The sequence below is a fragment of the Montipora capricornis genome, chromosome 9, assembly GCF_036669925.1.
Source record: "Montipora capricornis isolate CH-2021 chromosome 9, ASM3666992v2, whole genome shotgun sequence".
NCBI lineage: Eukaryota > Metazoa > Cnidaria > Anthozoa > Scleractinia > Acroporidae > Montipora > Montipora capricornis.
The window spans coordinates 2,336,785-2,349,760 of NC_090891.1; the positions used below are offsets into that span (position 1 = coordinate 2,336,785).

At 38.3% G+C, this 12,976-nt stretch overlaps 2 protein-coding genes across 3 annotated transcripts in view; both read left to right on the forward strand.

Annotated features, from left to right (window-relative positions):
- The window catches only part of LOC138016211 (transcription factor AP-4-like), a 1,534-nt gene extending 915 nt beyond the window's left edge, over nt 1-619 (forward strand). For both annotated transcript variants that reach the window (XM_068863380.1, XM_068863379.1), the window contains exon 3: nt 1-619. This exon is cut by the window's left edge and continues 281 nt beyond it. In XM_068863380.1, the coding sequence (XP_068719481.1) occupies nt 1-274 (274 nt within the window). In that variant the 3' untranslated portion in view covers nt 275-619.
- Nucleotides 620-3,357: 2,738 nt separating this feature from the next.
- The window catches only part of LOC138016203 (cytoplasmic FMR1-interacting protein 2-like), a 40,817-nt gene continuing 31,198 nt past the window's right edge, over nt 3,358-12,976 (forward strand). Inside the window, exons 1-3 of the mRNA XM_068863368.1 lie at nt 3,358-5,711; nt 10,212-10,289; nt 12,059-12,342. Of these exons, the coding sequence (XP_068719469.1) occupies nt 5,514-5,711; nt 10,212-10,289; nt 12,059-12,342 (560 nt within the window). The 5' untranslated portion in view covers nt 3,358-5,513. The remainder of the gene's footprint in view (nt 5,712-10,211; nt 10,290-12,058; nt 12,343-12,976) is intronic.

Sequence of the window (12,976 nt, forward strand, 5' to 3'; positions counted from 1 at the left end):
CCAGTTAGAACGTGAGCGGAGATTACGAATAACCGTAGAAGATAAAAAACGGCAGCTTGAACTCGATTTAGCTGAGGTGAAGTCGAAATCGAACGTTAAGTCTCAGAAAGCTCCTTCCACTTCTCGGCAAAATTTGGACACAATAGTCCAAGCGATCAAGCATCTCGAGGGCGACAAAACAGAGCTTGTAGAGACTCCTTCAAAGTGCAAAGAGGAAGCTATCTCAAACGCCCAGTCCAGCAGCGAAAGTGCTTCCAGGCGTTTGGTTGTGTGAGCCTAATTTCTCATCGGGCGCTGCCAAACAGCTGATTGTTTTGGGTGACCAGTTCGTAAAAGCTTATGCAGATTACCCAAGCATGCGCGAAAGATAAATGCAATTTGTACAAAGATTTCTTGCTTCTCTTTAAGAGGATAAATCGTGCGCTTGCTGGACTTGTCGTGCTGTTTTATTGTACACGCAGGAAGTGTGGCAAGATTTGCCCGGAAATTTAAGATTGCGGAATATTCGATTTGTAAGTGATGTTGACCATCCTCTGTAGTTTTTCAAGCGGTGACGTTTTTGTGTAAATATGTGAATAATTTTTACCACAAATAATGTACAGTATCACTGATACATTGCATTTTCTATTTGTATATAATTATGCCAATAACAGTGAACGTAGAAAGGGATTTTTCACATCAAGCATAACATGCTGGAAAACCATACGAAGCACAAACTGTACCCTATTACTTCTTTCTTATGCGCTGATCAACTTGAAAATTCAAATCCCCCCCCCCCCCCCCCCCCCCACCATCCTCCCCAGGCAAAGCCCGGGCATTTGAACTTTTGAAGATTGGATCACTCAAATTCCGGCCCCCTCGGGCCAAAATGGTGTTCAAATGCCCTATCCTATCGTCGGATTTGAAGGATTTGTCTGTCATACCCCATTAAAGAACAATTGTCGGCTCTTGCCGTCTTTAATAAAGACCTTTTGAAGACCCTTTCTGTAAGCCAATCGCTCACTAATGCTACATCTCTTCCTTTAAACTCTTCCATCTCATCCAAACACGTGTTTTATAGCTGATAGTGACTTCGGCGCCCGAAAAAAACAATTATTTGAAACCTGACACTTCCTGTTCAATTTTCCCCACCCCATGCAGGCAAAGGTCAAATTCCCCACTCTCTGGGCATGGAAGATAGTCAAATGCCCGTGGTTTGCCGGGGGGGGGGGGGGGGATGTGGAAGTTTCCATTTGATCGGTGCATTAACCGCTTATTCCATACTGTCATGGAAAAACGTGAGTGGCATGGTAGAAAGTGTTTCGGAGTAACTGCAGAATACCCAGTCACCATTTTATTCTTGTTGTGCCATTGTTTGAAGAACGAGGCAGATAACAATTCACACAGTTTAAATGCAAATAAGTGGCCTGGGTTGTTCTGCAGTTTAGCGTCAATATTACAGTTGCTACTGCTCCAATAAAATTACCAGTCAAGGCTGCTGGGTAGTTGCATTTGCTACAAAAGTTTTTACTTTTTTTTGGAAAGTCATTTTCAACATTAACTTTCCCTTTAGAGTACTTGGTCTTGTTGGCACATACCTGTCTATATTAGTTCTTTCTACTCTGACAGTTTAGGTACCAAATCTTGACCCACCAATTCTCCCTAATACCAAGGTATGATACGTCATTGGTTTTTCTCTAATGGGTAAGGAGATATTTTTCAAAGAAAACAGAGTTTTGTCTGAAGTGGTTAACAACTTTGTGTCCCTTACATCCTTGATAAATTATGTTGTTATGACATTTGTGCTGAGGGATTGATTGAGAAGTAAGCAAGTTTGTACTTTTCATTTTTGGTTGTTAAGGACGGTGCCTACTATTGTTATTGCGCATACGTTCTGCGCATCTCCAGATACTCGGATTTCCTATCGCCGATGCTTACTAATACAGGGATATTTTTGCGAGGTTTAAAACTATACGAAGAAAGTAGATCTTAGTAAGTACTCTTGGTGTCCACAAAGAAAATTGGCGGTAGCCATGCATTTTTGAGAGATAATTAAGCTTCAATTTGAGAAAAAACACCATACATTGCTTTGTATTTCAAAGCTTTTTACAAATATTACTCATGAATTATCTTTGAAAAATGTGTGGTTACTCCCAATTTTCTTTTTGGATTTCAATAACCCTTGTTAATATCTACATTTCCTGCATAATCACACACCGGGGCAAAAATATCTTTAATTAGTAGGCACCGTCCTTAAGTCTGAAGAATATACAATGCAGATATTTTAATTTTTCACACTTTTTATTTACGTTGTGCTGTATACAACATATAAGCCATTTTTGAAGAGCACCTTGAACTTGGAAAGTGTGGGCTATATACATTGAGTCATTGTTTTATTATTACTAATTTTATTATCATTATAATAATATATTATTATAATTATTATTATTATTATTATTATTATTATTATTATTATTATTATTATTATTATTATTATTTCCAAAAGGACGTAAAAGCAGCAATTTTGTAACAATCTTAATTAAGAGAACAAGACTTTTAAATTTGAAAAAAGACATGTTTCGGCAACTCCTGTGCCATCATCAGTTTGTGGATGGAATAACAATGATGTACAATATATAGCGGAAAATTAGAATAACAATGGTGTGATACAACAACTGATTACAAAGAGAGATTAAGATTTACATGAAACAATTGTTGATTTAGGGAGGGTTTCTCCCTATGAATGTGCAATGCCTCCTTGATTTTTAATTGTGTCCGTGCTGTTGCTTGATCTATGACAACAAAGCATTCGCTCAAGCAAAGTGCCCGACACCCAGGTGACTCCAGTAAATGCTTAAAAATGTGAGAGGCCTTATCCATATTTAAGTGCTTGTTTATGTGTGTGCAAATGTGTCGGGAAGTCTTGCCAACATAGCAGGCACCGCAGCCTGCACAACCAAATCTATAAACAACGCATGATTTGAGCTCTTTGGGGATAAGGTCTTTCACGCTAAACAAAGAGCCGATTTTGAACGAAGAAAACACTAGCTTGATATTAAAGCTGTTGTCACAAAAACGCTGAATGGTTCTGCGAATCCGCTTTTGTGCAATAGCAGAAAATTTGCCCAGGTAAGGTAATTTAACGTAGGAACACTCTGGGCTGTTGTTGCCATTTTGTCTGTTAAACTGAAAAAACTTATTGATAGTGGAATTAATAGCCTTATCCAGCACACATTATCGACAAGGCTATTAATTCCACCATCAACAAGTTTTTTCAGTTTAACAGCCAAAATGGCAACAACAGCCCAGAGTGCTCCTACGTTAATTACCTTATGTGGGCAACTTTTCTGCTATTGCACAAAAGCGGATTCACAGAACCATTCAGCATTTTTGTGACAACAGCTTTAATATCAAGCTAGTGTTTTCTTCGTTCAAAATCGGCTCTTTGTTTAGCGTGAAAGACCTTATCCCTAAAGAGCTCAAATCATGCGTTGTTTATAGATTTAGTTGTGCAGGCTGCGGTGCCTGCTATGTTGGCGAGACTTCCCGACACATTTGCACACGCATAAACGAGCACTTAAATATGGATAAGGCCTCTCACATTTTTAAGCATTTACAGGAGTCATCTGGGTGTCGGGCACTTTGTTCGAGCGAATGCTTTGTTGTCATAGATCAAGCAACAACACGGACACAATTAAAAATCAAGGAGGCATTGCACATTCATTGGGAGAAACCCTCCCTAAATCAACAATTGTTTCATGTAAATCTTAATCTCTCTTTGTAATCAGTTGTTGTATCACACCATTGTTATTCTAATTTTCCGCCATATATTGTACATCATTTTTATTCCATCCACAAACTGATGATGATGGCACAGGAGTTGCCGAAAAATGGCTTTTTTCAAATTTAAAAGTCTTGTTCTCTTCATTAAGATTATTATTACTATTATTATTATTATTATTATTATTATTATTATTATTATTATTATTATTATTACTATTATTTGAAGTCACTGTCTCTGTCTTAACCTTGGGATTTAGTTGAGGTATGTAGCCAGTGTAGCTGCTGGGATATTTTATTATAGGGTTGTTTCAACACACATGAATAAATCCTTTGTTGCTTTGTGTTTTTGCGAACCTGCAAGGGAGTTTGCAAGTGGTAAAGCTGCAAGTGCAAACTACACTTAACCATGCCACTTGCAGCCCACTAGAGGCCAAAACACATTGGAGCAACTATGAATTTACTTGTACAAGTTTGAACAATGCCACTATAAAATATCCCGCTAGCTATGCAGGCTATGGTAGATGAGAAGGTTGCTTTTGCCAAATAAATAAAACTAATAGTAATAAAGCAGGTTGTCCATTCAAGTGAAAGCATGTGGGTTTTCTGCACTGTTTTTGGCTTAGTTGCTTCACTGACCAATACGTACACCATGACAGGCTAACCAACTGTCACAGAGACTTCATTAACGAATTAAGTCACACCTCTTGCTGAAGGCTATTTTGCCTTAGTTTTATAGTGTTGTTCTGCTGATTGTTCATTTCTATGGTGATGATAATTATGATTTGTCATAACATTCAACCACCACTGATGACAGGGTGGACTAAAAAAATTTGCCTCAAACAAGTGACTGATCATTATCAATTATGAGGATGCCTTTCCTACATCTACATCTACATCTACATGTTCCAGCACTCGGCAAAGTCCATTTTTGACTCGTGGCTGTTTCAGCTTAGGTGGCCTCATACACCACAAGCCTTTTGTGAGACATCATCGCCAAGCCGGCCACTTCTGCTGGAGAGAACAGAACAGCCACAACACCGGGGACTTTATCCCCTACTCTTCTCGAATAGTGTGTGGGTTTTTTAACGTCCCACAGGGAACTTAATGAACATAGAAGATATTTGTGAGACGGGGCCTACGGTTTATAGTCCTTATCCGAGAAGACTTGAAAGTCTGTCCATTTGCAGATGAAACTTTCTCCTCAGTTATTTTTTAAGATCCTGAGTGTTGATCCGGCCGGGGTTCGAACCCGAGACCTCCCTCATGACAGCCCGATGCTCAACTAACTGAGCCACCGGTGCGCGGTGGCGGTGATGGTTTCCGAACAGAAGGGGAAGGACTCATGTTTTCATCCAACCATCCGCTACCAAACTTCCGCTACCATGGGTATCGATGACACGCGCCACGCTTTCTGACGGTTCATTGAAAGACTTTCTTGATGTCTTTTGGTCTCCCCCTCTTGCTCACCGTACTGGCGCCGAATCTGTTCCCCGTGCGTTTCCCGGTATATCCTTTTTATTTTACGAATCTGCTGGCGATTGGCTTTTTCTTCTGTTGGAGAACTTCTTCACCAAGCGAAGTTTCTTTCGCAGTTGCGTGACAGTTTGTGGTGAGACAGCGGAGGCAAAGGTCCTGGGATCGAGGTCACTGCGCCGACCTGCCCGTCCCAGGGTATTATTTGAGGACTCTCTAGGGTGAGGAGGATCTTAGCCAAAACAGCCGAGCCTTGCAATGCATGTAGGAGAGCAAAAATGGCGACTCTAGAGGATGCTGTCTGTAATGTCCGTCAGCTTGAAACAATTAATTTACCGGATGAACAGCCTCAAATAGAAGCACCCCCGGCTTCGGTGACTTACATTTCTAATTTTGACACGAATTTCGAGGACAGCAAAGCCTTTATAACATGTGTTAGCAAGTATTTGGAAGAAGCGGACGTACACAAGGGCTTGGTAGGTGTGACATACTTTCAAACGAAAAGTGAAAATGACGGAAACATGTCAGATATGAGAACTTTTGGACAGAGACAGAAGAGCAACAAATTATGTTAGTGGATTGAAACGTCCAAAAGTCAAGTCGTAGTTACGGGCAGCTCTACGTGTAGCTTAAAATTAACTATAAGAGTAGATATTGTCTTGTTCATTTCCTGATTTTGTGTATTTCGAGTCGTCTCTAGTTGAAGGAATTACTAATACTCAATGTAAGCATACAATTGTTTTGAAACGGTACAAGCATACAGGGTGACTAAATCAATCGAAAAACTTGTTGACAAAAAATGTTAATTATTCTGCTCCCTTAAAAATGTAGCCAAAACTAAGTTTATGGTGTTTAGACCCCGACAAAAAGGACTCATCTATGATTTTGACATCTCCATTAATGGGGAAGCGTTAACCCAAGTCTTAGAGTCCCTCTTCCTTGGTGTTTTACTGGACGATTGTCTTTCCTGGAAGTATCATATATCGCTTGTTGAGCATAAAATATCTAAATCTATTGGCAGTATTTATAGATCAAGTTATTTCTTTTCTAAAACATTACATACTCTATACAGTTCTATTGATCTTCTTCACTTACAAAAGTAACCTGGAAAGGTTAACAATGTTACAAAAACGGGCGCTACAGGTAGTAAGCAGGTCCGGTTGTGATGCTCACCCATATGCAATATTTAAAGAACTTAAATTTTTCAAAATGAACAGTATTGACTTCTTACAACTAATCTGCCTCCTAAATTTGACTCTTTTTTTCTCTGTTAATGATAGTATTCATAGTTACAGCACAATGCACGCTTCCTTTTTTCAGCTGCTGTCCTCTTTGTAGGATAAACAATCATAAAGGCAGTTTTCTAAATTTTTCAATACGTAATAGTTCTGAAATAAAAAATATCTTAACTCTAATGTCCTTTAAACACAAGCTGAAAGATCTTTTAATGAACAACTACTAACTTCTTCCTTTCCTTTTTATTTCCTCTTCAATCCAACTCTTGTGTCATTCCTGCATGTACATGTAACTGAACGTCTTGCTCTATATCTGTGTTATTCAATTCCTTCTGTTTTGGGAGGAACCTAACCTTGTATACATGTAAGCCTCCTGGTTTCTTTTAGGTTTCTTCGCCATATATGTTATCTTAACTTTAATCATTAACTGTTAATTTATTTTATTATATCTCTCAGATAGTACGCGCACTGTAATTGGCTAAAATAACGGGCCGTATTCTACAGTACGGCCCGCTGTACAGCCCGCTAAATTTAAAATTTCGACAAAACATCATCTAGCGAGTTTTCGTGTCATTTCTGTTGCCTAAACGTGTACTGAAAACTATTTGAATCTTGCAAGCAACTATTTCAAACTTAACAGCCAAGAAGATTTAGTTTTTGGGATTTTGGCATGGCATTCTTTGTGGCAGTTGAACCTTCTGCTTCACTTTGACTAGTTTCCTTGCCCGCGTGCCAGTTAACCTCAGAGATGTAATAAATATCTTACTAACCTCGTTTTCTCGGTCCGTACTGTAAGTTACGGATCCTCGTTTTTTCCCGTTGATTTATGGCCCAAGCGTGAAGCTTACAGTACGGACCTCGAACTCGGTTAGTAAGAGGTATGTAATGTGGAAAAATGTAATAAAAATAAAAATAAATTTAAAAATAAAGATAAATCACTATCCAGTAGATAAATCACAGTGAAACCAATGGCCCTATCCATTGGTTAATGATTTATCCAGTGGATAATACTATCCAACCTTTTGAACAACTGGGGGCCAGCAGCCCAGTTAAAATGTGCTGGCAGGCGGCAACTTTGCCAGTACAACAAAATATCTGCGCCTACTAAAGTTCATCAATAACAAATAATAATGTGAGGTCTCTACTATACCAAAATTATTTGTAATCAAAAAATATATATCAATGTTTCTTTTGGTGAATCAAGCTGAAAATTCGAGTAAATATTTGACACATTGACTCCAGCAAAAGCCTTGAAGATGACGTGGGAAAATGAGCCTCATGAATGGTCAGCAGTCGAAGCTCTTGCAGTTATAAACAAGATTGCGTCTAAACGATTCCACTGCTTCTCCGAAAATTTCTAAATTCTTCCGCAAGATATCAGGTACATGTGTATGTCGGCTTGAAAACCTATAGTTTTGTATTTATATATACAATGTATTTCTAAGGATTTGAAGAGTTTGATTATAATTGTTGATTTCATATGGTTTGCATTATTTTGACTGTTAACTTACAGTACCATTATTCACTGCAACTGGTCATATTTATATCAAACAACTACGTTCACGCTTTCTGAATAAAGCTACTGGTGGAAAATACATAACTGGAAATTGTGGAAAATAGGGAAAGGCGAAAAATTTGTATGCTGAAAATGAGGGGCTGATTTTACCCCTAAAATGCAACAGATACAACCATTTGAAGCAGAAAATTTCAAAATATTTTGGGGGAACATGCCCTGGGTACCAGGCAAAGTAATGGCAATGTTACAGGACTAAAACTCCAGTGCTTAGTGGCCAGCCGAGCCACTGTCTTTGATTTCATGGTCTCCCAGGACATAATTAAGTGGCCTTGGATTTCCATAAGTATGCAAAAGTATGCACATCTCAAGGATTTTTAAAATGACAGCAAAGCACTTTGGGTGAGGCTACAGTCACATGGCGACAGACTCATCAAAATGGCGTCTCATCATTATGGATAGATCACCTCAGAAATCTTTATGGTTAATTCCTCTTTAAATTTTCCACTTTAAAACTGAAGGTTCGCAGAATTAATGAAATTATTTAAGGTTGGGTAAAAGAAGTGAAAGGTAGCCAAATTGAACAACTTCTTATTTTATTTTTACTGGTATAATTGCAACTTTGCACTTCGCAATATGTCAGGCTGAATTCTGGGGTATCTTACATGTAGCTGCATATTGGGTGATTAAACCTCAACTTTTATTTGCCATGGGCAACCTGGCGACTGCAAAGTTACCCTTATGTTAGGCTTCAGACAAAGCTTTCTTTATCACTGAATGTCATGTTTTAAGCCCACTGAAGAGATTATTACAAGATTATTATTCCATTACTTTCAGTCTGATTTTATACACCAATGTCTTGTGAATAGACCTTTTTGCAGATACGGCAGCCATTTGATTTCTGTTGTTTCGAAAGACATTATGGGATGCTCAAGGGGCAAATTAATATGTATTTGCTCCTGGGCATTCCATAATATTATCTATTTGAAACAATAGGAATCAAAATGAATATTATTTGTGGGGACCTCTTTTGTTTCTGCGTTTGAGGTTGAGAACACAATTTGTAATCTTGGGTTTCATCTGGTACCTAGGTATCCTGTGCAATAGGGCAGTGTCTGACACTTGCAGACTGCAGACTGCAGACTAACTCTTGATTGCAGTTATATAGAGCTAACCGTTTAAAATGGGTGCTTAGGCTTAAATACTGTTTAACAGTGCAGCAGACCAATTTCGATACCCGGTATATTAAAATTCAATCCGAAATAAAAGGTATCATCACGAGGCTCTGGGGAATAAAAAATTATAAGGATTTGTATGAGTTTATTCCCCAGAGCCTCGAGATTATGCCTTTTGTTTCGGACTGAATCTCAATGTATTGAAATTGGTCTATTTGGAATGGGTTCTTAGACTTAAAATAATACTGTTTATCAGTACTACATTTGTAGGCAGTCTGCATCTGCAGTCCGTGGTCTGCAGTCTGCAGTTGTCATGGACCTGCAAAAGGGTGAGCTTAAGCAAGTTTTCGTCTATCGTTGTTTGTCTGCTTTCTCGGCGTCAGCTTGAATTACAGCATATGTGCGTAATGTAGATCTTGGTTTTGATACGTCATAAATTATGATCAAATGGTGATTGCACACCTCGGGATTGCATGGAGTCAATTTTCACCAACACACTGATTTTTGGCAAGGAACATCTCTCAAATTCCAGGCTATTTATGTTGTAATGTTTCCTCAGAAATGATGAGTGGTTATTTTGACCACACCTTACATGTACATTGTACAGTATAGTACATGTACCTTCTTAAATCAAACAGGTCATTCTTAGTTATTATTCAGAATCTACTTGTAGCCAAGGCCAGAGTATTTCAATCCTGTCACATGAGTCATACTAAGTACTTGGCATGCCTTATTGGTCCTATAAGATTGTTTCTTTTCCTACCTTTCTCCTTTGCTTCCAAAGTGACTGTTGAATGCACTTAAATAATCCGAGATTACTACTGGACTAAGTATAATTTATTATTCTGCTGTTTGTAAGTCATTGTTTCTGTTCAATAATAATAATAATAATAATAATAATAATAATAATAAATTAATAATAATAATAATAATAATAATATATTCCAAGCAAATTGCTATTTACAAGTAAGAAGTAAAACAAAAAGAAAACAATTTAAAACCTATTTACAATTCATTCATATAATTATTGAATTTTTATGCTTTGTTGAATAGAATGAGATGCTTGAAGAGGGTGAAGGATATGCTGTGATGCTGTACACTTGGAGAAGCTGCTCTCGTGCCGTCCCCTCGGTAAGAAACTAAGTACTGTAACAGTTCTTAGCTCAGCAGGTGGCTTCTAAGGCTTGATAATTTGAAGACCAGTGTTTTTAAAGCACATGTACGGCTGTAGTTTCAGTGTAGTGCTTTCAAAGAACAGTCCACAATTGGACAATATTATTTTTATTCATTAGTGTCAAGTGCTGCAATTATTTGCAAGGCAAATGCTGCTTGGGGTGGTGTTCATAAATTGTTATCCAAAGCATTCTTTCTGCTTGCATGCTAATTTCTGTGCAGTAAAAGCCTGAGGAGTGTAAAATAGTGTTTAATAAGCAGCTAACATTTGTTGCTCAGCTATGATACTTACAATGCTGGGTAAACACTTTTTTTCAAATATACGCAAAATAATTCAATGAAGACACTTACATGCTTTGCCAGAGTTTCTGACGAACGCGAAAAATGATGGAAACCAACAGTACGATAAAATAAGAGCTGTATAAATTAGGCAAGAAGAGACGTGTGAAAAATTAATCATGCAAAAACTCCATTGTTTTCTCCGCTCGAGAGTCTCAAAAATTGTCTCGAAAATTTCTCGAAAGCCCTCGAACGTCTCGAAACTCGACTCGAGCCTCAATCCTCGAAGTTTTCGAGAATCGAGGATTGAGAATCAAGTTTCGCGGATCGAGCTTCAAGGGACTGTCAACTTACATTTGCACGGTACTGTACCATTGAAGTTTGATTCAAGGGTTTGATGAACGGGTTTATTTGCTTAGAGATTGTACTAGATTGTTTTACCCAACAGTTATAATTACAGTAAGTCATAAGCTACATGTACAATATTTATGTTACAGTATAGCGAGTAAGGATAATGCCCTCACTGATAGATATACAGAAGCTCTAATGTGCAAGCCTGATGGTGTAATGAAGAATACATGTAAATCTGTGACAGTTCTTATAGTATTAACTGCTCCAATGGATGAATAACAGATGTCTAACTGTTCAGTCTGTTTCTTGAATAAGACAGCACTTGTTAAAGTACATTACTGTTGACAGAAGTACTCTGTATGTCTTCCTGTGGAAAGTCACCTTTTTTAATGTAGTTTGGCAGCTGGGTGTTGGTGGGGAGTGAAACAACAGAAGTTAGTTTTATCAAAGACTTGAGAGCTACTGGCAAACTTTTATCATAGGATCTGGTGACTAATAACATTATTTTATTCTTGCTGCTCGTGTTGTGTTCATGTTCAGTTTCGAGTTACTGTATGTAGCTGACAAACTTGAGATGAAGACTGAGCTACTAACGTTAGAAATTTATTGGAAACCTTCGAATGCATCAATGTCCAACTCTAGGAGCCGTTGAAGGGTTGAGACAAACTAGATTGATGTGATCGGATTATATGGTTCAACTGGAAAGAAAACTAAGAATGGCTTGTGAGTAAGGGAAACAATGATTAAAGAATGGGATGAGTACATGAATTAATGCTTCCTTGAACGGTGAACGTATACTGTACTGTCTCTTAACTTGACTGCACACTAAGTCTTGATTGCTTGAATTTCCCAGTTAAGATGTGTATGTGATTTGAAATGAACTCTCATTGAGAAAACTAGTTAAGCATGAAAACCTTAAGTATACTGGCCAGTGCATGTGAGAAAAACTACATGTATGTGCATTAACTATAAGTGAAAATAAAATGTACAGCATAAAAGTGTGGCTGGGCATGGTGAAAAACTCTCATTAGAATCCTACACTGTATTTTATGTTGGCACTGGTTTAGTATGCTCTAACGTTTTACATTGTGTACTAGGTAAAAAGTGATGATCAACCTAACAGAATTGAAATCTATGAGAAGACGGTAGAAGTCCTGGAGCCAGAAGTGCGAAAACTGAAGGGTTTTATGCACTTTGCACTCAGTGCCATTGAGAGATTTTGTAAGGAAGTTAAAACTCTGAGTCACCCAGAAAGAAAGAAAGATTTCATATCAGAGAGATATCTTGTGACTCTTGGGAAGTTCATCAACATGTTTGCAGTGCTGGATGCTTTGAAGAACATGAAAGCCTGTCTCAACAATGACTATGCTTTCTTCAAAAGGTTAGAACTGCAGAACCCCATTTATATTTCAAATATTGGCAATTCAGAAACATTGTTTATGCTGATAACAGGAACCTAGCCCAACTTCCAGATGATTACATGTATTACTTATTTTACATGTACGTACATGTAACTGGAGCCTAAAATCAACCAATTTTGAAATTGCAAGATTCAAGGGTACATCTACAGCTGCACATCAATGGTAGCCTGCGAGCAAGCTCTCTTTCGGGGTGGGTGGGCGGGCGAGGAGGAGAGAGAGAGAGAGCTTGCGATCTTGTCTTGTAAATTTGAATTCCGCCCCCAGTACCCCCGCATTATCTAAGCGTTTGAGCTGTCAAAATCTGACCAATCAGATCTTACCGGAAATATGAACCCAATGTAAATAAACATTGTGCAAGGATTTCCCCGTCATCACCTGATCAAATTGGCCAATCAGCATTTCGCGTCCACTTTTTGGACGCAGATATTCAAGTTTTATGAGATGTGATCGCAAGCTCTCTCTCTCTCACTCTCTCTCTCTCTCTCTCTCCTCCTCCTCGCCCGCCCGAAAGAGAGCTTGTTCGCAGGCTACATCAATGGTGGCACCTTTTATTAGTTAAAAATAGTCAAGAATTGGAAGTTAACAATGATCTTA